Source organism: Triplophysa dalaica, chromosome 7, assembly GCF_015846415.1.
Source record: "Triplophysa dalaica isolate WHDGS20190420 chromosome 7, ASM1584641v1, whole genome shotgun sequence".
NCBI lineage: Eukaryota > Metazoa > Chordata > Actinopteri > Cypriniformes > Nemacheilidae > Triplophysa > Triplophysa dalaica.
Window position 1 is genome coordinate 9,457,873 of NC_079548.1, and position 25,779 is coordinate 9,483,651.

General features: G+C 37.6%; 1 protein-coding gene across 3 annotated transcripts; it reads right to left on the reverse strand.

Annotated features, from left to right (window-relative positions):
- Positions 1–1,363: 1,363 nt before the first annotated feature.
- cacnb1 (calcium channel, voltage-dependent, beta 1 subunit) lies at positions 1,364–25,652 on the reverse strand. 3 transcript variants are annotated; one of them, XM_056753070.1, is made up of 14 exons: positions 25,367–25,652; positions 21,340–21,426; positions 12,806–12,925; positions 12,564–12,686; positions 12,234–12,370; positions 12,040–12,107; positions 10,838–10,866; positions 9,319–9,399; positions 9,165–9,223; positions 8,394–8,503; positions 6,152–6,303; positions 5,969–6,064; positions 5,531–5,716; positions 1,364–3,435 (listed from the first exon to the last, which is right to left on the reverse strand). In XM_056753070.1, exons 1-14 carry the CDS (start codon positions 25,451–25,453, stop codon positions 2,974–2,976), a joined length of 1,797 nt encoding a protein of 598 aa, XP_056609048.1. In that variant the 5' UTR covers positions 25,454–25,652; the 3' UTR covers positions 1,364–2,973. The 3 variants fall into 3 exon arrangements, with proteins under 3 accessions (XP_056609048.1, XP_056609047.1, XP_056609049.1); XM_056753069.1 differs by lacking the exon at positions 10,838–10,866 and adding an exon at positions 11,335–11,480; XM_056753071.1 differs by lacking the exons at positions 10,838–10,866; positions 21,340–21,426; positions 25,367–25,652 and adding exons at positions 11,335–11,480; positions 18,097–18,299.
- Positions 25,653–25,779: the final 127 nt, after the last annotated feature.

Genomic DNA, 25,779 nt, shown 5'->3' on the forward strand with positions numbered 1-25,779 from the left:
TAGAGCACGTTAAACGGAAAGTAATTAAATCCGAGCAGAAGCAGAGTAAAAGTAAAAGAGAACCACTGGGATTCCCGGGAATATCCTTTGGTTACAAACAATAACAAACGGCCATCCCCTCTATTATATTATACTATTTTATATAACAAAATAAAATGTATTCTAGAGGAACTAATGGATATCCAAACTCTTCATGTTATATCAATATTTATTATTCTTATTATAATCTCAGTTATCTTCCATGTTTGTTATTAATACCTATCTAGTAGGCCTATATCAGAGTCCAATAATAACATTTTTCCAAAAATCTCATTTTAACACCATATAACACTTATTGATGTGGTTTAATGAAAAAGCACAAACAAAATAATCGCCACCGAAACAATGGAAACACATCATTTGAATACTTGGAATGTTATGTATTGTTTTCACTTCACTGTTATTGTTCCTTTTGAATGATATGATCAGACCATGATGAATTTCCGGTAAATTATTTTCTGTCTATGTCATGCTTAAGTCCTGAGCTGAATCAGGTTCCACACAACACCCACACTTAAGCACTGTCTTACGTTTAAATGTTACATTTTTCAACATCAGCAGTTTTGTCGCAAGTTAACTGTCGAGAATGACCTGAATGTCAGAAAAGCTGCTACAGGAAGAGCAGAAACGTGCAATGTGCTGAGCGGAAGCAGATACATAAGTGTGGTTAAATGTTATTCACACATCTGTGAAGGTTTATATTTTCTGTGACTTCATTTATGTGTTCCTAATGGTACACCTGTTAAAAATGTGTTACTGTTTCAACAGATTGTTTGTTTTCTTATGTGTGTTACTCAAGAAAAAGTGAGGCAACACTTATGATTTATGTACAATTATTTCCAGACATAGTTATGCATTATACTTAATAAATATAGTGTTATGTTACAGGTTTTATTCATTATTTGGCTAATGTAATGTAACCAAATGTTCATTTTAAGGTAACTGTAATGTTTATTTCACAGACACAAACTTGTGCTGATCCAGACGTTTGACTGTAAACCTGGATTGCCCCCATAAATGAGAGGTGATAAACATCTTTTCATTTCTCTCTCACACCCCATTGTCTGTTTCCTGCATTGTTTCCTTTCCTCTTTCTTTTGTTTTCTGCCTGACCCCCCACCACCAGATATCATTCTCACTCTTACTTCCCCCATCACTTCACACACTTTACACTCAATTTCACCATTCCAGCATCTCTTCTTCTCATGTTTCCCACAAGACATTGTGGGAACTTCTCTTTCTCTATCTGTCTACAATCTGCAACCTACGACAATAGCAACAGCACAATGACAATAGCAACAACACAACCACAGTTGATCCAGATCAAAATTTTTAATTAAAATATGAATTTATCCACAGATTAAAAACAAAAAAAATGTAAAGTGGAGCTACAATCAGGCACCAAATAATACGTTTTTCTTTATATTTTGAAACAATTGCGATAATGCAACAATAACATTATTTAATAAGCTATCTACTTGTATTAAGCGAATATTGTTATTATATTTTAAATCATAGCTGAGGGTAAAAAGAGGCTCAAAGACATTCACCAACGCTCTGGTTACATAAAATAGTGGACTCCAGATTTTCTCTTTCACACGCACACACGCGCGCATACGTACACAGACACACACACACACACAATAATGGCTTATAAATTGGCCACAGAGATAACAATACAAAAAGCAGTAGCAATAGCGTTGGTTTGGCAGTTTGGTACTGAGAGTGAGTGTGTGGATGTAAATGACTGCGAGAATAAATAACTGTGTCTATATCTGGCTTCTGATATCTTGCTGTGAAGTAATTCCTTAAACTGGCATGCCATAAACACATTGCTTTGTCTAAAAGTGACTAGCAATGTAAACCAATCACACGCACAACAACGACAACTATATGTTTTGCACTGAGTTAAGACAGCCCACCATGGTTACAGCAGGCATGGCCTGATGAAAGATTCTGGCACTTGTGATTGGTTGAACTGTGTGACTGAAGTACGCATAAGGCAGAAAATGTTTCTGGTGGCAGTGGTACATTGCGGCAGAACGCTGAAAGCCCTTGAACAGGCATAGAAGACAATTCAACACAAAATAATTTTCCACAAGACTAAGATCACAGTAACCTGTTAGACTTTAGCAGTGGTATCAAACGTTTTGGACTGATATTTACTTTCGATATTTCTCAGTCTTTAAAAGGAGTTAAATTACATTTGCATATTAATGTCATTTTTTAAATACTAGCAGATCTGGATTAGCATTGGTACACGGATGCACATCAGCATTTAGCCCTATTAAACTAAAGTGAGCACCACAGCACCCCTCCTAGACCGGAAGAATACATAGCAGCGGTGGAGCTCTGAAGAAAGTAAAGGTTTTAGGAGGCTAAAACAGTCCTTTGAGACTCAATAAATAAAATAAATAGAATAAAATATGCCAAACATATTGGCACGCACTGTTGGGACAATGTTGGGACACCCCCAAGACTCTTGTGTATCAGAAAGACCCTGTTTAAGACTACAGAGGACACACACACGCGCTCAACCAACCTACGAACCACACACACATACACACAATTGCAAGATTTTGGTTATACATTCTGAATCATGTTTAATGTTCAGCAAGAACGGTTACTAACCTCATTATGATTAGGAGTCATGCAGTTCTATACAAAAGTAAAACAGAATGAAGACGAATTAAAACAAAGTTTTTTTACTGATCCTCCTCAAAAACTATTCAACTAAATTTGTGATGGCTGAAAGCTTTGTCTGAATAATGCGAATGTTGTGAGTGTTAGTTATACAGCGTTTGTCAATGATTGTGTGTTTCTCTGGGTTGTAAACAGATCCGAATCATTTCTAGATAGCAACAACTCTTCAACCACCCCATCCCGTCCCATTGGTGATCTTCTCTTTTCTCTCCCGTGTCAGGTAAACCTGCTCTAGCGGATATACACATCTCTGCTCCACTCCTCCTGATTATGGTTATGGCCGGTTGTTGCTCCGCCCCCTTCTGCATCTTGACAGTAGCGCTCTCTCAGCTTGCCTCGTCCACGCTGATTGGTCGGCGGTGGGACCACGTTGAGGTTCTCCTGATCAGGCTCTGCCCCTTCATCCTCCCAAGAGGCTTGGCGAGGAGCATGCTGGCCAGGATTTGGACGGTAGCGACATGGGTCCGGCTCCTCGTATGGGTCGGTCTCCATGTCATCGGTGTAGGCGGAATCGCGGCTGCCCTGGGTCTCAGAATCGAACGTGTCTTGTCGTGACAGACCCCGTCCGGTTGTTTGCAACTGGCTGCGTGATGAGCGCAGTGGCTGCTTTCCACTCTGGTCGCTCTGGTAGTCTTGGAGACTCCCACGTTCAGGTCCTTCCCTCTTTTGTTCCCCATGCACCAGGAATGGCCCCTACGCCAAGACACACCACCAAAACACACCGGGCCAATGCGCATGCAGACACACAAAACAGAGCAAGCTTGTTAATGCAGAGGTTAGAAATCAGCTTCTGCACCAAAGGTTTAGAAACAAAGGTTTAGCATGTTAATTTAACAGGTTGATCATCTCGGTAACAAGAGGTAATATATGAATTTCATAAAAAATATAGCTGTTACTTGCAAGTATTAAAGGAAGGGGTCACCCAAAAAAGAAAATTCTGTTTTCAATTATACTCACCCTTCGAGTTGTTGCAAATCTGTATAAATGTCTTTGTTCTGATGAACACAGAAAGATTTTTGGAAGAACGCTTGTAAACAGACGGTTCTTGGCCACCATTGACTACCACAATGGTAGTCTAAAAGTATATATTATTTTGTGTTCAACAGAACAAAGAAAATGTTCCTACTATGGTAGTCAATGGTGGTCAACTGTTTGGTTACAAGCTTTCTTTCAAATATCTTTCTCTGTGTTCATCAGAACAAAGAAATGTAAAAAGATTTTGAACAACTTGAGGGTGAGTAAATGATGACAGAAATTTCATTTTTGGGTGAATCTTAAAAATACATTCATTACTCATCAGGCATTTATGGGAAAATAGTAGTAAGTTCACAGTAACACTGATTTGTATTACATTCTTTCTTAATATGATTGTGGTTGTACAAAGCTCTAACATATACGTAGTTGGTTATTTGCTATAGAAAACCTCCAATGCTAATCTCTTCAACATGCTTTATACAGATCACAGTTCTTGAAAGCATTAAGTGTAAGTTTATGTTAGCTCTTTGTTATTTTAATATTCTATTTGTTTATTATATTAGTATTTTTGTTACTAAAATTGTAATAATTTCTATGTACAGCCCTTCAAATTACCTTATATACGGTACAAAATGTGTTATTTAAATTAGCTTGTCTTGCCTAATAATAAATATTTACTTTAACTTGAAAAATACCAAGAAATACGTTCTGTTTTCAAAACAACAGAATGTAAATGCATCTGACAAGCTGTGTTTCAAAGATCAGCGCCCTCTAGTGGTCGCAATTAATACTGGAAAATGAGAAATGTGAGTGAGATCCTTTCAACAACTGCTGATGACTACAAAAATCAAGATTATATTAGATATTTCAAGTCTCTTCTCATATTGGATCTTTCTGGAGAAATATAAGCCAAAATATATATTTGTTTACTGTAAGAAATCTAGTAAATGATTGGTGCTTTTATATTAAAGATAATCATTGTATTTAAATCCTCTTTTATAAAAAGAGCATCTGACTACTGTGGAAGTGCAGTTTTGGTCTCCTAGACAACCATGTAATGGTGGCGACTTAGCAGATGGATGCTCATATCTCCTTGATCACAAAAAGTGTCGTGAAATCCACACACACACACGCCGGGAAGCTATTATCAATCCCTGTGTCCCTCGCTCACTAAACACTTTCTCAATTTCTGTCTCTCACCTATTCACACAAAGGCACACTTTAATTCAACTTGGGTAAACAGCACTGGCGTCAATGCACGTACGCAAGCCTCGGTTAGAATTGAAGCCCAGTGTTAATAGGATATAGCATGTGACAGCGTTTTTTCAGGGCTGGTGCCATGGCAACCTGAAAGAGGGTAGCGATCTGAACTACGTTTTGCTGACGACATGAGGCCACTAGAGTCCAGCAGACGCTTCAAATGCAGGAAGGGGGAGATATGTGCGTGTTGTTGCTGGATTGTTTCATGCAGGGTGGTCTAAGAATTATATTGAGAATATTGTGTATGTGATGCTGTGGGTGCACGTGTGAAGAATATCTTTACGTGTGAACGTGTTAAATTGTTCAATGTGTCATAGGAAAGAAGCAGAGATGGATACAAAAATTACAGTCAGACATTTCTTTCTCTTGATCAGGCATTGTTACATTTCTGTGATTTTGTTGCCACGGTAGAAAAGGAGACAGTTTCAGGACTCTTTCCCATAAATCTGGCCCCGCCCTAGAAGGCGTGTTCCTCTTCACGTGGCCCCTCCCCTGTGGGTGGGTAGCCATCGAGGAGATCCATGTTGCGACGGAGGGAAGTTAACACCTGTACCTGCAGGTTAGAGACGGGTTCAGGCGAGGCAGCCAGGGCGGCTGTCGCCATAGTGCGGTTGAGCAAAGGGTTGGGTGGGTTGCTGCTGGGGGGATGTGTAGCTTTCCAGTACGCCTCCAGATATTCAGCCAGGTGCTCACATGCATCCTCCAATTGATTCTCATCTAATATTATGTCAAAAAGCTCCTGAAAGAGACAAAGGAAGACATGTTGTGTGAAAAAATGAGGGAATGTACATTTCAGATATTGAGGACAGAGATGTTGCCATTTGGTGGATCTCAGTAACACAGTTGGGTCTTTATGTAAATACTTAATTAATAAATATATATAATATTTATTATACTTAAGATTAAATTTATAGCAAACAAAAAGGAAAACATTTCAAGACTATTAGATAAAGGTTTAACCATCTACATCCCCACGCACACAAATACTTACAGGAGGGCATTGTGCTAGTTTATCAGCTGCCACCATTTGGACATTGAGATGTTTGGCCTGAGATTTACCCCGAGACTTTATCAGCCTTTGCAACACCTGATAATGAGTCCACGACACACATGTTCAGTAACATGTTCATACATGAATGTAAAAAAAGCTTATCCCACAAAAGACAGTGTTTACCTTTGGAGAGGCAATCTTGATGTAGACTATGATTGGTGCAAGTGATGTTTTGGCCAGTTGAGAAGGATGGTTAATCGTATCAGCATCCAGAGCCACTAACTGAAGTGTTCGAGCCAACTCAAAGATTCTTTCTATCTCGCTCTGTACCTCAGCTGCCAGGAGAGATGAAGGCACTTATGAACACACAACTACATCAAAGTTAAACTGACTCTATGTTTGTGAAGTAAACGGTATATCTTAATAAAACTTAATCTATACACTACAAAAAAATACTTATTTTCATGTATTTTCCCATAATGTTTTGCAGTTTAGATCTTATAAGCACACAAAAATGCCTTTTACACAAAAAATTGATTCACAAAGACTTACCTCCCAAAACCGAAAACCTTGCGTCATGTTAGTATATATCATGCGCGTTGGGTTATTATGGTTCATATATGCATGTGTGACCATGTGCATGTTCAGTTTGCTTCCATTTATCTTTAAGTAAATGGAACGCTGAACGTTATGACAGTAGAATTATGATTGTATGTCTGTTTGTGTGGGTTTCTGGGTTGATTCAAGAATAAAAACTTGTGTACTATAGATGTGACAGGTTATGTGGAGTGACATCAAACCTTTGACAGCGATCAGATTAAAAAAAAGTGTTTTTAAAATCAAGCAAGCTATTCTACTTTTAAATTGTAGCTTGTCAAGGTAAAGGCTATTCAGAAAATAACTACATTCAAAATATAATTACTGGTAATGAAAGTTACAAATGAAATGTAGTTTAAATTGAAGCTATTTGAGGGGCAAAATCTTTTCATTATATAACCATTTTGATGTGAACAATAAGCACTTCCCTAGAGCACTTCAGTTTTCTTTCTATAATTAAGTCAAAGACGTTCTTTTGATATTTCAATTCAGTTTTAAATGTTCTATTGTGGTTGAATTTTGTTCTAGTTCTAAGTAAAAACAGGAAGTGCTTCTCGATCAATGTTGTTTACAAAGCCCCTAGAGCCATCTCAGAGATAAGATACTTGGTTTAATGTTTTAAGTTATTATTGTCAAAGCTTAGTCAATTTTAGGTCTGTATTCAAAATACAATGTGACCATCACATTGTATTTAAAAGCAGCTGAGCTACACTTACGCCACTAAAAACTAGTGAAGTTAGTATTGTTGCTACATTTAATTAGTTACTCTTTAACCGTGCCGACACATGATTTCACTCCAAACTTAAAGCAGGGATGACAGAACAGATGGATGGGTAGAGTTAGATAGATGGATGAAGAAAGGGATGGGATGGATGAGAAGATACGTACCCAGTACGTCTGAGGTGGAGAGAAAGACAGGGGGAGAAAGTGTGTTGTGTGAAAGTGTGGCAGAAAAATGAAAAAGAGAAAAGAGGCAGATCAGATATGAAGACAAAGAGCAAGAGAACGAAACATTCAGAAAAATCTAGTGAAAATTCAAGAGATTGACTCATTTTTTGATCAGTCTTGGGGCTAAAAAGTGACTATTTACCATGAATCTAAATTGAAACAATGCATTCCTGTGAACTATTACCATATAAAATGTGAATGTGGGACAAAATGTTTTTTTTGGCCATAAATAGGTTGTGATTTTATTTGGATTTCAATTGCTAATTGTTTTTATTCTCTTTGCGTTTTTGTTTACTTGGTGTAACCTTTTACAATACACATTCCCATTATTGTCAGAAATTCATGTGCGCGCATTATTCCAGTTAAAAATCCCATTATACATTTCTTACTGAATATCCAATTTCATTTGGAAATATGTCAGATTGCGAAAACTATATTAAGCTACAAATACTATATATTATGTACTGTATTTTGCTTACTGCTGGACCAACATTTATCATGAGTCAGAACATCATCAGAATACGTCTGGATATCACAGCGGTCCTTCTAAAATCTTGTATCTCTAATTCTCCGTGTTTTGTGATTTTTTTCTTCCATAAATTATTATTATTTGTCAGCCTTTATGTTTGTCACTTGGTTTTCCAAATATCTAACCATTAAAAAAGTCTTAAAAAGTGCTTGTCAACTTTGACACAATATTTTATCATTTAAAAAGTACAGTGTTTTTCCATTTCCTGAAAAACAGCAAATATGATAATGTGAGGTTTCGGAAGGATAATATTCAGTCTGTTAATATATCTCCGGCAAACCATATGTGTAGCTTTCACATGAAAAGTTTTGCAGAGGTAAGTTTACATTTGTGTGACTGTGTGTTTCATACCCAGACTGGATCTGGTGCTGGAGCGCTCGATGATCGTGTGTTTGCTGGGGTTGTTTAGGACGGAACGTTTGGCAAGTGAGATGTCTGCTGTCACCCGAGTGATGGATATTCTGGAACAAAAAACAGATAACAGTGTGACCTTGGTATAACCTGTATTTTAAGGTATTGCCAAGGATAGTGATGTTAACACGACATTGCCCACACAGATCTTTTCCCTCTTTATCGACAGGCCAGTTGTAAAAATATGAATGTTTCTTTGATAGTGAACATGACCCCAGTTATATTTAGGGTCTGAAATGAACTCTCGCCAAGCGTCAAATGCAAGTTAAAATAAGCTTTGGCGATTAAATAAAACCAGTTGGCTGATAACTTTATAAGGAACTGCAACATAATACTTGATTCATAAAAATTGTAAGAGCGATACCATTACTCTGATGTAAGTTACGTGTGCGATTCAGAAATACACACCAACTATTAAACAAACATCTGTCATGTGTCTTTTACCTAGTGAAAACCAGAACACATATGTTAAGAAATCACTGCTATAAGTCACCAAAATATGAAAATACGAGGGACAATGTAGTGATTTTGGTCTACATCAGTGCCAAGTGTATTTTAATGAGACAGAGACTTATTGTATATATGATTAATATGATATAATGACACATATATGCAACTACAAAGTAGCTAAATAATCACAATATGATTTCTTGGCATGTTTAAAGACCCTTTTTAAATGAATTAACAATAACATTTTCCTTTAGTACCCACCTGCCCTCAAATTTGTGTTTTAAAAAGTCAAAAAGAGCCTTCTGCATCATATCTGTCACCTGTTAACACACACAAGTATTAGAATCTGTATTGAAGGTCTTATCTGTTTGACACGCATTAAAGATTGAAAGGTAAATAAATCAAGTGTTCTTGCCTCGTAGCCCTTAAGTGACGGTCCCACCAGAATTATGGGTCTCATGGAAGGTACCACATCGTACGGGGGAACGTGTTCCATCTGAAAGTTCACACACAAATACACAAAGACAGATATGTTTTTCTGTTAATGTACACTGGGGACTTTCTACTGGCACATTGACTTCTAATGTTTTTATACTGAGGTAATGACATTTTTCATCCCCTAAACCAAACCCTCACAGACACAAGCTGGCATTTTGACTATGTTTATTAAGTAACAACGGAACAAACCTGCACACTTAATGACACCACAAAACACGTGAGTTATAGTTCACAAAATAAAACCTGTTTTGTCACATCTCCCACAAACACATTTGTGACTGACTTATACATGAACATTCAAGCCATTTTGAGCTTAAATTTTTGCCAGAACAGACCTACAAATCTACACGTATCTAAAAATAGTGATGGACATCGCTGCTTCCTATGATGTATTCTGTCTTTTGTTTCGAAGCATTTTTTTACACTTTCTTTGTCTCGCTGGTATTTTTAATAGTGGTGGTCTTGTGTGAGAATTTGTATGATGTGTTAATTACTATTGATCAAAGCTGCTAAGGCTCTTAATAATAAACAATGCCTTCAACATCAGTACCAACACTGATGTACATTCAAAGGTCCTGTGTGTATTTTTTTGGAGGATCTATGGTTAGAAAGGCTATTTAATATACTGTACATAACTATGCCTTCAGGGGTGTATAAAGATCTTGCATAATGAAGTGTAATGTTTTCATACCTATTTAATTCATTATATAAAAAAGGCTTCTCTCTTCCCTTTATCGGACCACCACTGATTCATAGAGATTCATCTAAAATAAAACCACTTCATGATCCGTTGATGGTCCTTCACTTCATCATCTGTGATATTGAGTGTATATGAGAAAATGAGAGCGAGAGATTCTGCTCAATTGATCTCCATTTGCCGTGACCACCTCCCACTCCTCTGGCCCCGTTATATAATTTCTGATAGAGCCACAGAAAACAGGAATACCTACAAACAACTGCAATGTACTGTAATCAGTTCGAGTACTCTAATGCTCTCGGGCAGGTGTCGGTTCATGTGCGCTTGTGTGACAGTAGCCAATGTGACAGACAGTAAAACGCGTGGGCTACACGAGCTGTCAAGGACCAGTTTTAGAAACGGAAACCGTGGCAACCTGTCAGGGGGTTTTCTTCAGCTGGTGAGCAGGTGCAGGAGGACGGCGACACTCTGTACTGAAACTGTGAGTGCTAAAAAAAAATTGTCCTTCTGTACACTGTTTTTGAAAAAAGGATTTTATAAACATAACTTGAGTCGGTATGCTACTGTCATCTGTATTTCAGCCATTAGAGAACTAAACTGGTGTTTACAGGGGCATTTGCGTATAATAATAACATTTTTTGCCAGATGAACAGTGCAATGTAGAAAGGACCGCTCCAAGGCTCTTAAAATATAAAGACAAAAACGCAAGATCAAAAAGTTTGTTGTTGGTATGACTCACCGATTTCTGTTTCTGTTTGGCAGGCCCACCTTTCATTCCGTACACACATGCATTATGAGATCCATAGAGAGAGAGAGAGAGAGAGAGAGAGAGCGCAAGCAAACAAACAAACAGTTTTATTAGTTACAAAATGTTAATACATAAGGGATGCTGGAAAAGGAAGAAAATGGTTTTGTTGTTAGATTTGTTTTATTAGATTCCTTGGCTAGTTAATAAAATCATTTCATTTTTATTAGAAATAATATTCATCAAATGATAACATTCAGCCAGCACAAATCTAAATGAGTTTACATCTTGCTTCCATGAAGTTGCATGATATCAAGCTTTATAATGCAATAATCTCTTAAATGTCCACATCAAAACACAATAACACACACACACACTCCCCGCATGTTTCAGAGACACAGAAGATGCTTGGTTAAGAGTGAGTCTGAATATTAGTCACAAGTGTAGGGGGCCTGACTTATGATGCATTCTGCAGTTATCACCAGGGTTACCTTCTTAAAGAAAGGGAGGCGGGGCAGGTTGCCTTGAGGGGAGGTGACACTTCCACCCACACCCTTATGGTCACGGGTGTCGGCAGTCTCCATCTCCTCAACATCCGAATCCAAAGCATCGTCATAAAGCCCCAGGGACAAGTCAGCTAAAGGGGACCGATTGGGAGGTGGGCGGGGTTTAATGAAAGTACAGAACAAGAGAGGGAGAGCGAGGAATAAAGATGGAGACAAACGGAGAAGGAGAAAGAGAGGAAGAACAGCAGCATGATGTACAGAGTTTACAGAAATGTGATGAAGAGAACAAAAGGAGGTGTTGTAGAATAAAACACAAGGAAACTTAATCAAAGCAAAAGACCTTTGTAAAACTAGATTTTTTTTTACACTCAAACGTGAGACTATGAGCAATTACAATGAAGAATTGATAGGAATGATAGAGAGAAAATAGGAAAAAACAAAGATAGAGATGGATTACAGGATAAGAGGGCAGGGGCAGAGGGGATCTTAAGAAGTCTGATTCTCTCCAATACCAACGCCATGGGTTTGATTCTAAGCCAACACATGTACTGCTAAAAATCCCTAAATGTCAATACAGATTAAAGGGCTGGCCAAATTTGTAAATGTTGGGAGGTTTTTAAGACACTATTGCAGGGAGGTTATATCGCCATCACAACAGAATAGAATTCACAGCATTACAGTAGATCATACCTGTTCCAGGTGGGGTGGGTCTCCGGACACCTGTGGCAACATCCAGACTGGAGCTTCCACCAGACTTACTATTAATAAAAGCAACAGAAAGTAATATTGGTGAATCACGAAAGGTTATGCTTGTTTAATGTTTCATCATCATGATTTGTGATTGGCTTTCGGTCCGGCTTAAGTCATCTCTTATTGGCTGTTACCTGGAACTGAGGCGGTTCTGTCTCATTCTCTGTTCTTGTAATTGCCGGGTACTCTCAAGCTTAACTGGGCTCGGGATAAACCCCACTTCACATCCCTCCTTTACCAAACGCCCGATCCACCAGTCATTATTGTATTTCTGTTAACAGAAGAACTGCCTTTGAATTCTAAACATTCATCGTTCTCAATACTCAAGCAAGAAGCATAGCAAAATAAAGACATAGGAGAGAGACAACACAAAAACTCTTAAAATAAACAAAATTTGAATGTATTTCAGAAAAATACAAGCGTTTCAACCGCTCACAATAACTTGAATAACTAATATGACTGACCTCTTTGATGTGGAGAAAGTCTTTGGATTCGAAAGAGATGGCCATGCCTTGAACTGGGACGTCATCATTAGGCCCTGGATTATACCCAACATTAGTCCTCACCGCAAACGCTACAGGCTTGGTCTATAGACAGATAAAGGGAAGAGTGGGAAATGTAAATGAGGTGAAAAAAATTACAAAGAAAAAGAGTGCCTCAAGAATAATGGAGAAATTAAACAGAAGTATGGAAAGAAACAAGGGACCTTGGCTTTCTCCAGGGTGGCAAGAGCCTGCCTATCTGCTTCTTTCCTGAGAGCCTCAGGGTCCTCCTCCAGAGACACGTCAGAGTCTGAGGGACGGCTGGTGTAGGAGTCCGCTGAGCCCTGATAGAGAACCAAAGAGAGAGGGAGTGAGAGATCAAAAGAACACAACAATTTATCTGTTAAGATTCTATTGCACAGTGTGGCAAAGTTTTTTTAATAAAATAAAAAACAAGAACGTTTGGATTCCTCTTATTTATCAAAAGAGAAGCAATACAAACTACATAAAAAGAAACATTTAGTTGTTGTGTGATATGATTTTTGAATGAAGAACAGAACAAGATAGAGGGAGGGGGCAGAGATGATTGGGAGGAAGTGAAAGAGAGAGGAAGTAGCTTCCCATAATGCTTTGCGTTTGTGTGTATTTGAGTGTTTCAACAATTTCAATTATTATTGTGTTTAATCAAAAGTGTCTCAAAAGGATTACGGCCTATTCACAACATGAACGATAAATATAAAGACAAAGATTCATGATGCAATGATACAACATTAATCTGCATCTACTGTGAAGCGATTACATTTTATCTAACATGATGTTACCATTAATTGATCTAATTAATCGCAACTTAATCACACATCGCATTTGGGGCAAAAATATAATGTAAAGCCATAATAAGACAATACGGAAAGTAGCTTCAGATGTTCAGAACGGCCATAATTTTGTTTTTTTAATTATTATAATTAAAGACCAAAATAGTTTGGTTACTATTATTCTCAAGAAATATCTTCCTTTTCCCCAAAGAAATAGTAATTCAAGTTTGAAACGACACAAGGGTTAGAAAATGTAAATAAGCATATTTTCTTTGGACAAACTATCAAACTTTTTCAGAATTGTTATTATTTTTATACTCTTCAAATTCTTTAAAGAATTAAAAACTGCCAGTAGGTGGCAGTAAATGCCATTATTCATTAGATTCACTGAATTCGTTCAGGAATGCAGTAAATGACTCTTTATGAATGAGCCACTAATTAATTGAATCACTCAATTGATTCGCTCAAGAAACATATTCATTTAGAAACAAAACCATGCTGTGTGAGACACGCAACACTTCCCCTGAGGCTTTTATATTTTTAATATATTTTCGTTGAAAATACTGAAAACAGACAATGTTGTCTATAAAATATATTTTAAAATGAATTTCCTATTTAATTAACTGTTGTATAAAATCAACATGACATGTGCACTCCTAGTATTCTGGACAAAAATAGCACTGCTATGATATTGTTTGTGCGACTGTATAATTACATAAATATGAGACAAAAGCTCATTCAGTGTAATTTTTGCAAATAATTTCATTTTAGGTTCTTTCCGACAGTTTTCTGTATGTTATATATCACGCAGTAAGCTGTTGCCAGCATCATATTTGTCACCAGTCATATGAAATGTAAGATAACCTACTAATGTCTTGGGCAGATAGTTAAATGCGTTAAAAAAATTATCGTGTTAATTTTCCATAACACTTTAATTATAATTAACGTGTTAAATGCACAGCCCTAGAATGAACATAACATTATCGACAGATATGAAGTGTAAAATAATAAACATTTATGGTTTGAAGATGTGCATGAGATGTTTCGTAAATTATATTAAATCAGCCATTGCAAGATAAATCACAAAATGCTATCAATCACAACACAAAATCTGAGATGCAGTGAAAATGACATGGTGGATGTTTTTAAAAAAATCTGCAAATTTGTACAATCTTGGACATTGATAATGAAAAGAATAAGGGAAACTACTGAAAGCAAGTTGTTTCAAGAGAGTTCAGTCCACAGGAAAAAGAGCTTAAAGCTAAAGAAACACCCATATATGTTTGTATGGATTTGTGCTTGTTTAAGTGTGTGGGTTATAGAGTTCATGATGATACAGTACACACACACACTGAGTGCAGTACAGTGTCAGAACCTCTATATAAGCCTCCCACTCCTCACATCTTTTACATCCACCTTTGCCCTTGTCTTCCTCTTTGTCTGTACATGTTTCAGGTGTAGATCGGACTTGTGGGTGGTGTGGACGAGCGTACGGACAGCTGCAAGAATGACTCACTGGATGCGTCTGAGTGTGCGAACATGAGTGCATTAGGTTTGTCACATATTTGTGAACGTGTGTGTTTTAAATAGAATCGAGAGTGTGTCAAGCTGACATATGCCATATGCAACGATGTTTAATTATTCATAGTTAAACATAGGGCCAGAGGAACCCAGCACACACAAACAGAATAAATCATCCTTCATTAGAAAACAGTAGACCGCAAACTATTTGTGACCCTGGATCACAAAAACGGTCTTAAGTAGCACAGGAACATTTTGAGTAAAAGCCAAAAATACATTGTATGGGTCAAAATGATCTATTTTTCTTTAATTGGAAAAATCACTAGGATATTTAGTGAAGATCATGTTCCATGAAGATATTAAGTAAATTTCCTACCCTAAAAATATTAAAACTTTATTTTTGTGAGTGGATGGCCTGCTACAACAACTGATTAACAACTTCAAAGGCAATATTCTCAATATTTAGATCTTTTTGCACCCTCAGATTTTAATGGCTGTATCTCCGCCAGATGTTTTCCTATCCTAACAAACCATATTTTAAAAGAAAGCTTGTTTATTCAGCTTTCAGGTGATGTAATAATCTCAATTTTGGAAAATTGACCCACAAGACTGGTTTTGTTGTCCAGGGTCACATTTGGAAAATATTGGTTGTTAGACTTTGGTTTTAATAGGAGAGCTGTTGTATTTGTATTGGTCCACTAGTAGTTGGGACAACTACATTTATACTAACTTACAAAAAATTAAACTTATATAATTGATTTACTTGATTTAATTTCAATATAACCATTGAACTCTCAATTCTGCTGTCTCCTGTGTATTTTTCTGTCCGTTTTCAAGATCAGTAGCAGGTGGCCTCCATAAAGGTCTAAGTCTACAATATCCATTCACCCGAAACAGTGCAAACAACAACCTGAGAGACTCCACAAATATCACAGTGTTATGAAGTTGGATGCATTCAAGTAACAGCGCATTAACAATAATATTAGCTCAGGCTCTGCCGAGCTCATAAACAACGTTGACATTTCCCCGCCTTCCAGTGTGTAAAATTCCCCCGGTTGTGTAGAAAGCAGCCCACAAACACTCTGCATGAATAACACTGTCAGTCTTTATGCTTGAGACTTCAGCCACGGAACAAGAACATCAAGAAGAACAGAGACAACAAAAGACATGCCAAAAAATGATGAACAATGCAGAGAGCATAATAATAAGAGAAATGGGACAGAAAGAAGAGAGGGAGTGTGTGGGAGGGCTGGAGAGGAACGATGAGAACAAGCTTCTCCCACACACACACATGTACTGTACACCAACAAATTGTGTAAGGATAATGACTAGGTCTCTCTACTGAAATAGAGATATAAAGTTGTAAATTTGTTATTCCTCTTTTATTTAAGAAATATGGAAAGATTTTACAATATACAATTTTAAATATTACATCTGTTTGGCAACTGGCAAAGGAAAGACACAAATAAAGTGCGTAAAAACAGCAAGCGCAGGCTAGGTGTAAGCATTTGGGGAAAGAAAAATGATCAAATGCTTAGAGGGATTGAGGGATAGTTCATGCCAAAATTAAGTTTGCATCATTGACTCGCCCATATGTTATTCCAAAATCTGTATGGCTTTCTTCAGCAGAACACAAAAGAAGATATTTTGATGGACATCGGTAACCAAACAACATTGACCCCTATTAACTTCTGGATACAAAACCACTGAGACATTTTTTAAAGATCTTCTTTTTTCCTCCACAGAAGTAAAAGTCATATACATGTTTTGAACCACACGAGGGTGAAGAAATGTCAGAACTATCATATATATATATATATATATACTACTATAAATTTTGGTCTGTTCAATACTTTTTAGAGCTTGAGACCCCCTGCTCAATCTCAACTATCGACAACAATCTCACAATTACATAACAATTATTCAAAATGTTTTAGTTTTGCGCTCCATAGAAAAGATAACAGTGGATAATGTAACACAGTCACAAATATACAATGAAGCCATATGCTTCAAAACAGAAGACACATTTTTTACACAACCGAGATCAGATTATATAATATTTTTCTTGAGGGCATTTAAATTTGAACTGAACGTCCACACAGAATAACAAACAGCAGGCATTCGTGCGAACATTTCGTAAGCAAATAACATCCACGTTTGAATACATTGACCCATACAGTCATACAGCCCTAGTTTTTTATGGAATTAATCCAAGGCTCAAAATGTATATTCTGCAAAATTTTTGCAGAACACTTTGTATGTTATTACTGATGCACATGATATTCAGTCTCGACTTAAGTCTTTATTTAAAAAAAATTCTGCTTATTTACACAACATCACAATCTTTTAGCGTTGCAAATGCATGAGACAATTATGAAAGCTGCACAAGTCAAAGCCCATCTTCTGTGACAAAACACCTGGCACCTCCCTTTTTTTACTGTTCAACGTCCCCAAAAAGCAAATTATCTAACCTCCGAAACATTGAAATAAAATGTTACAAGTTCATCACATCTGATCAATTTCCATAATAATTTCTAATCAAAGGAAGCTTTATAAGTTGCAATTGGTGGTTTAGTTGCATATACCATGATTATTTGTTTTATGTTCATTCTAAAAATGATAATATTGTAAATTATTTAGTACCCGTTTACAGTTTTCCCAAAGAGCCACAACTCTCTCTCTTCTTCCCTACACTTGTAACTTGAATGTAAGATACTTGTACAAAAAAGAGAAAACACAAAATCGATGACTTTGATAGATATTGCAATACATAGATATCGCAATAATATCATTACTGAGAATCCCTTTAGCCACAATAACTCTGTTGGGAAAATCTGATATCATGCCAGCCCTATGCATAACCATGATCCATGGGTGCCAAGACCGGACGGAAACCAGGAAAAGAGCTCTGTGTCAGGGCAACTAGCAGCAGCAAGTTCCCCGATCAGTGCTGGAGGTCTAATTTAAACCCAGGAGGCCTAAGCAGCTGCCCAGCCCAAAATGGAATCAAACGACAGAAAGAGAGAGAGAGAGAGGGAAGGAGAGAGAGGTATAGAGAAGGTGGAAATAAGAAAGAACACTTATTGGGTCCAAGGCACAGTTTTCTGACAGCAGTGCAGTCTTGTTAGTACACATCAATAACCGCCACACAAACCGCACAAACCATTCTGGACGTTTCTTACCATTACGGGCCTTTGAATCCGTGCATTCGTCTCCATGGCACGATCTCCTTGCCACGGTAACAGAGTCACACCCAAATATCCGAATCTACACCAAACGCGATGCGAGTGTGTGTGTAATGCAAGGGTGTGTATTAATGTGTGTGTAGCTGTGATGGGAGAGTGTTGAAAAAAGTTAGGCAGAGAACAGTTAGTGTGTGTCAGAGAGTGGCCAATTGCTCTGCTAACCTCAACAACCCCCCCCACCAACATTCCCCTCTACACACACACAGCTGAAACCTGTGCTCAGTTTCTGAAGGGGGAAATGAGAGAGAAACGGGGGGGTCATATTGCAGGACTTGTGCTACATTTGCAGACTGGGGGGTTAAATTTAGCTGTGACAGGCAGTGGCAGATCTCTCTCTCTCTCTCTCTCTCTCTCACTCTGTCTCTCTCCATCTCTCTTTCTCTCGTGTTTAGCTCTGGTATGAAGTGGTAAGTGCCAGGATGAGTGGGATGTCTCAAAGAGCCCAACAGAGAATGACAGAAAGAAAGAAAGAAAGAAAGAAAGAGAGAAAGATAGATAGATAGAAAGAAAGAAAAAGAAAGAAAAAAAAAAGAAAGGAGCAGAAGGGTACCTGACTCACTGCACCCACACTTCCATTCACTCATTCCGTCCACCTGAGATTGAGTCATTCAAGCATTTACTGTTAGTTCAGAATCACATCTATTTGACCCTAATTATTATTCATACTAAGTTTGTGTACTTTTTTATCAAGGAGATAACAGTCAGGTATGAAGAGCATGATTGAAATAAAACTAAACAATGGATTTTACAATTTTTTTACTTCATTTCTAATCCAGCACTATCATGAACATATACAGCCAGAATAATGGCAAAGTTCATAAATTTAACTATGATATTGGCATATTTGCTGAAAACATTACTGGAGCCACTAGAGGGCGACCTTTGACCCTCAAGAACTTCAACTTGTCCGATCACCCATCATCATCACTGTACACAGTCTGTCTCACACATCTGTCACACACTCTCTTCCACATTGGTTCATGCTCAGTCTTCACCTACTGTGACATGTTGTATATTACCACGGACAAAAATTACAACTTTGTCCATGAGGTTGTAGAAAACAAAAATGTTTACAGAAATGCATTTTTATTAAAGTGCTTATTTGCATTCCTCAGTAAAAATGTGTTGGGATGTAATCTTTGCTTTACTGCTGCTGTATTCAATGATCCCAATTGCTATGTACAGAAAACATGTATATTTACACAATTATAACCACACGAATGCACTGAAGCAGCTAGCAGCGTCTTTTGTGCTGCATCAGGTGTGACCGCGGCATAAAGGGAATTGTGAGGTGATGTTCTGTTGTGCAGCTGCCATTTGAAGCCATGATCAAACACCACTCAGTCCTTAGAGAGCCAAGAAGCACTCAACCTCAGAGCCAAAATGACGGAGAGGTCTGATCTAATGGTACCAAAACGAATGGGAAAATTAGAAAGCGATCCATCAGGAGAACCCATGGGACACAGGGTCAATTATTCTGCTTCTCATTCTAATCAACAGTGGCGGGAGAGCCACACCCATTATCTTACAACAATAGAATATTGTGTGTGCCAGCAATACATGACCTCAGCTGTTCGCCGCCATACATTTTTTCAGCAATCAACACATAGGCCTGCCAGCCCACATACACACACACCTATATACACACGCTAATCGATTTGCCTCCTTCTCTTCTGACTGCGCAGCATGCTGTGGGGAGATTCGGGGCCCTGTCACCATGGCAACCTGTCCAGTATAAGAGCATAAGCGTGTATGTGTGTGTGTATATTTGTTCATATGTGCATATGTGTGGGTGTGTATGAGACCGAGGCCTACACAGGTTTTCATACTTTCAGCTGCCAAAGAGGGGGAAGACGCACGCAGAAACCTACTATATTTACATCATAAATATTCATGAATCTTCAAGAGCAGTGTCCTTAAGCTACAAAATGTCACTTTTTGGTTAAAACCCACAATTTTATTTTTTAAGTAGAGATTTTTAAACCTCAGGGTCTTAAATTGGACTACTAAAATGTTAGCAGTGGTTATAATTTATGATAATCTAGATTTGAACATTTTCTGAACAAAATGTGATCTTGAAAATGTGATTGCAACACAATGCTGAGGTGTTGAGTGTGGTTGCTAGGGTTTCGTTTTCCTGTTGCTAAGGTGTATTGAGTGGTTGTAGCATGTTGCTATGTGAGGATATTCGTGCGTCTGATATTCTGTGGTGGTTGCTAGGGTGTTCTAGGTGGTTGCAAGGAGGCTTACTGGACCAAGTTAAAAGATCCATGCCATCAAGTTTTTATGATATTGTGGTAGGCAAAACTAATGATGATGATCGACAAAGTACCATAAATGTTTCACATGATGTGAACTGTTGGCAAAAATAATGCATTTAATAGGAAAACCTAAACAACGCTCGGACAGAAAAAGACACCGTTTATTTTAACACCGCGCAAACGTTATAACTGAATACAGCCAACAGAACATTTATAACCGAATCAAATATTAAATTAATATCTTTAAGATTTACTTATATATGCTGAATAAAAAAATGATAAAATAATGAAACCGGACGTGCTTCTGTACCAGTGTTTACATCTTGCAAATTAGTCTATAGGGGTGTGGGTGAGGATAGGTGAGAGTCGACCTTTTTGGTCTCAATGGGGGGATAAAGATATCCCTGCTGGCAGGAAAGATAGAGGTATTTTAGCATGACACCCCTGGTGGATGGGCAAATGTCATGCAGCAGGGGCTGGGACGAGATGTTTGGGAGAGGAAGACCTAGTAACAGCAAATGTTTGGAAAATGTCAAGTGTACATGAGACAGAAAAATACTAGGAATATTTGTTTACTTCTTCATTGTCCACTGCCTTTTTGACTATTTTCAAAACAGGATTATGCAATTAAAGGTCCAATGTGTAATTAAATGATCAATTGACAGAAATGCAATAGAATATATTTAACTATGTCTTCAGAGGTATAAAGACCTTACATAATGAAGCGTGAGGTTTTTATTACCTTAGAATGAGCCATGTCTACACACTGCGGGTCCCTTACATCGGATTTGTTATTTCAAATACTAATATGTGTACAGTGACATACAGTTTTGACATATTGTGGAATTACAACCTAGGATGTCTTCTGCAAAGGAAATATGAGTGACCGAGGCATTTCTAAACAAACTTGTTGTCTTACCTGCCGTACAAAGCTGTTGGAGGTTGTGTCTGAGGAAGTGCTGCCATCCGAGCGCTTAAACCGACTTTTCCTTTTCATATATTTCCCCTAAAAGAAGTAAAAACAGAAAGGGAATGATATGAAATTAGAGAAAATGGACAGTTTTCTGTGTATGGATGATCTTTTACACAACCCTACAAACATACTCTGGATTCTACGCAGGGGTGCCGCTATGGTTTCTGGGCCCTCTGGCTAATTTGTACTTTGAGATATTGCTTTCAATAAGAGACAAAAAATAAATACATTTGAAAGGTTTATTTATTAATTAATTAAAAATGAGTCTGTAAATCTTAGTCTATAAATAAAAAAAACTAAACCAAAATATGAATTACATTACCAAGTTACAAATCCTTTTGCACACATACAGTATTGAGCTGTTACACACCAATACAATTGAAACATTTAAACACGACAAACAACAACAATACATATTTACAAGAATTTTACTTTCTCTCTTAAACAAGACTAGATCAAGAAATGTTTGACCAAAGCTTGTATAGCTTGTATTATTATTATTATAATCATATTCATAACAGGTTTCACACAAGCAAAAATAACGAAAAATCATTAAAACAGTGAACTCAAGAAAACAGCTATAATCTTAAATGATTTTTAGGACTGTTTTTATCAACAGGATTCTACAATGATTTAAATGAAACGAAGAGGATAACTCTAGCAGATAACAACATAAACTTTGATTGATTTCTTAAATCTGTTGTAAGATGAGAAGCTTTAATATACATAAATGGACTAGTTTGGCATTTGTTGCGTTTCTGTCTTTTCTAAAGCTCATCACAATCGATTCTCCAATGCATAAAAATACTTCCTTGGCATATTGTGTTACAAAACATTGGGTTGTGTAACTGATAGAATTGGATAGACACAAACAGGGAACGTAAATCACCTTGTTTAAAAAAAAACTGGGTGACTAATTGTCGTCCTTGTCTCGACCTCCCTTCTCTCTCTTGTTTCTCTTTTGATATCCTGATTTTGCATGCCACTGCGCAAAGTCGATACAGGTACGGAACTGTGAACCACTTCTCTAAATGATCCGGTAACGTCTTTTTTTGGGGACACGCACATACACACGCGAGTTCTGCTGGGCCCCGAGTGAAACAAGGGCCCTTAGAACCGTCCTCATCCCCCCCCCTTACGGTGCCCCTGATTCTCCATCCTGTGTGTGTGTCCAGATTTGATTACCCATAATTATTTCTCATATCCGCTGGTTTTCTCAGTAATCTGATTGGCTTGAACATTGGCCAATGACCTGGCTGCCCTCAGAGAAAAGCCCAATGTGGCATTCATAGACGCCAGACTCTGTTGCCATGGAGATCAGAAGGCAGCTAATTGGGTTTGGTGGCACTAAGACCCTGATGGAATAGGCATGTTCAAAACCCATATTCACTCAGATGCATAGAAGCTACTAAACAAAACCATTATACTTGTAATTCTGACTGCCTACTCATCTTATCTTTTTATCAGGTGTCATGCATGTGAATCTAACTCCACAAATACAGCAGACAATTTTGGTTTAAATGAGACACAGCGGAAAGCTATTCAGGGGTTATACAGGGTTCAGACAGTTACAAAAACAGATAAATGTATTATTTTACCGAGTGAATCTTCTCAAATATACAAACAATATTGTTTAAAGTTTTATTTATAAATAATGTTTTTTCAAAATACATTAATTTCAGAAATTACATTTAAAGTCCCAGTGTAATTAAAAATGAAAATGATTCAATATTGCAGCATTATAGTAAATAGCTTATCAAGGTGGGTCATTTTCTTTTTAAAATTCATGTTTCCTCATAATCTTCGGTTAAAGACTGAAAATGCACTTCCGCCCTGACATAACTATCCATCTCAAATGACGTTAACTATATGGCTTGGCAAGAGCATCCGTTAACTCCTCCCATTCAACCGTCAGTCTGCTGCCAGTTTCATTTGGAAATCAATGTAACAGCTGTTTTTACACATCCAATCAATTCGTAGTGAAAAACTCAAGCCACGCCCATAAATTTCCTCCTTTGAAATTCTATTTCCTTCGGAAAAGTGTTAGAATACAGAAGTTAAAACAATCTCAACTTCTGGTTCACAGGGACTTTAACACTTGCTATGTCAAAGTTTGACACTCATATATCTCAACAACAGTGGAATTGTGCGCTAAACACTGATTACATAAAATAATGACAACTGCCACAAACAAATTCTAAGCTTTTAACCAAAAGCAGCTTTGTTGGAAAACTGGAAACCATTATATAAAGCAACCCACAAAAAGATGTTGCATGCTTAATCGCAAACGCTTTATCACAGACTTTAACACAGAAATCATTGGCACGATTGGCATATGAAAACAAACAAAAGAACAGAAAAGGATGTAGTTTTACCAAACTTAACTGAATTAAACTGGAATTATCAATTTAAAAAAACATCAAAGAATTAACAATAATATGTTCTCTAGAAAATGCTTGTATGCTGCAAAACCAGATCCGAGAAAGGCCAACAAAATGTCAAGGGATGTATTGCTATGGTGATGAGAGACTTCCTGTTGACAAACAACCTCTGTGGCTAATTGGGTAATTAAGGTGGGAGGCTGTGCCACAGTCAGGGGGAAGGATTTTGGTTATAAAACACTGTGTTACAAAAATTGCATCGCAGAAAATAGAAAAGGAGCAGAGAAGAAGCTTGAAGGTAAAGGAAAGTCAAAAAGTAACATCATTACTTACTCCATGCTCTTCCAAACCTGTGTAACTTTCAGTTTTTAAAAGATGTTTGGAAAAATGTTAGTGATTGACAGCTTCAGTCAGCCCTCACTTTCATTGTATAAAAAAAGTGTGTTGCTCATGAAAGTTATTTGTCTGGAACATGAGACTAAGCAAATAATGACTAAATTGTTATTTATGATCAAGCGCTTCCTTAATGAAAAAAAGACTAGGAAACATACACTATTCCTGCACTATTCCTGCCAACCTGCTCACACAAGCACACTCCCTTCTCGATACTCCACCTCCTCACAGCTATGTATAGATGTGATTCAGATAGAGCAGGTCTCCACAGCACAGGTCACACACACATTTACGCTACTGGATTATATAAAAACCCATTATATAAATACAGCCCTAGCAATCAGATAACGATTAAAAAAGCATCCGTCTACACACTAAACACAGCAATTACAACCCAGTAAAGCCAAAAGAGTGGCCTGTGTGGAACAGGTGTATACATCATTAGGAATAAGTCACAGACGGCAAGAAAAACACATTCTATTAAAAAGGAACAACCAGAAAACTGTTGATATGTTTGTATAGCCCATGTTTGTATTAGGCTACTACGCCACTTTTTGGTGGGGTTAATGTGGGCGTGGTTTATCAGAAGAAAGAAAGATCCTCATACAATAAGAACTGAGACGCCATATGATGACATCATTTTTTACAGTACTAAATATTAGAAAAATCTTTCTCTTCTTACGGACTTAATCGTGCTTATTGACTAATGCAACTTTGAATACTACAACTTACATGAGCCCTGATCTATTACCATGCTTAATTATATAAATTAACGATTTTGTTGTGACATTACGAATTCTCACTGGTTGTAATTTCGTCAACAATGGTGATTCGTAACTTAGAAAAGTGAATAAAAGCGAGTTCATTGCCAAGGTCCTCACAGACATAACAAAGTGACTCATGATTCGCGTAAATAGGTGACGAAATAATAGTGTCTCAGTCAAATAAACGTGTTCGGTAAAACAATAAATAGACAACACAACTTTCGGTTGCTTTCCTCACATCACGCGTCTAAAAGGACATTGTGGCGAGCGAGGAAGCAAAGATGCAGTTGCCAAGTAACGAGAGTACGGGCTATTTCAAAAGCGACTCATCTTAAAAATAAAGATAAATCTGTGTTTTTAGTCAAAAAGACCGACCGGTCGTTTTATCGTGCGAATGGTCCGTATTTTGCTTTTTCATTTGTTGCATGCACTTACCTGAGAGCCGTGCTGGTCAAACATGTCCATCTGGATTTCCTGGGTTGAGGTGGAAGGCGTCCTGGACATAATACCCCCCTGTACCATTGATTTAAACTTTCAATTCGTTTCTACTATTTCATTTATAGCCTGCCGTCAGTTTAAAATTCATGGTTCAAAATAAAATAAAAAAACGAAGGTGGTTTTCTCTCTTTCTGCCCCTTACAGATGGGTTGTCAGTGAGGTGTTGCGCTCCCAGCCCTTGGTGGCGTTCAACAGAGACCTTCTCCCTTTGCAAATACACAGAGCCCAGTCTCCAGCTGTTCAGCGGAGGGACCAAACCCCTCCTACCTCCTCTCGTCAATCAATCGGCTATAAATTGGGCGGGGCTTGTTGGCTGTTTGGGCACCCATTGGTTGATAAGATCGAAATTA

Excerpts from the sequence above, each read along its gene's own strand:
- cacnb1 (XM_056753069.1), bottom strand. The coding sequence starts at position 25,453 with ATGGTACAGGGGGGTATTATGTCCAGGACGCCTTCCACCTCAACCCAG. Across the intron at positions 21,427-25,366 it reads TTGACCAGCACGGCTCTCAG|GGGAAATATATGAAAAGGAA; the intron begins GTAAGTGCATGC and ends TACTTCTTTTAG. Across the intron at positions 6,304-8,393 it reads CAGCACCAGATCCAGTCTGG|CTGAGGTACAGAGCGAGATA; the intron begins GTATGAAACACA and ends CTCTCCTGGCAG.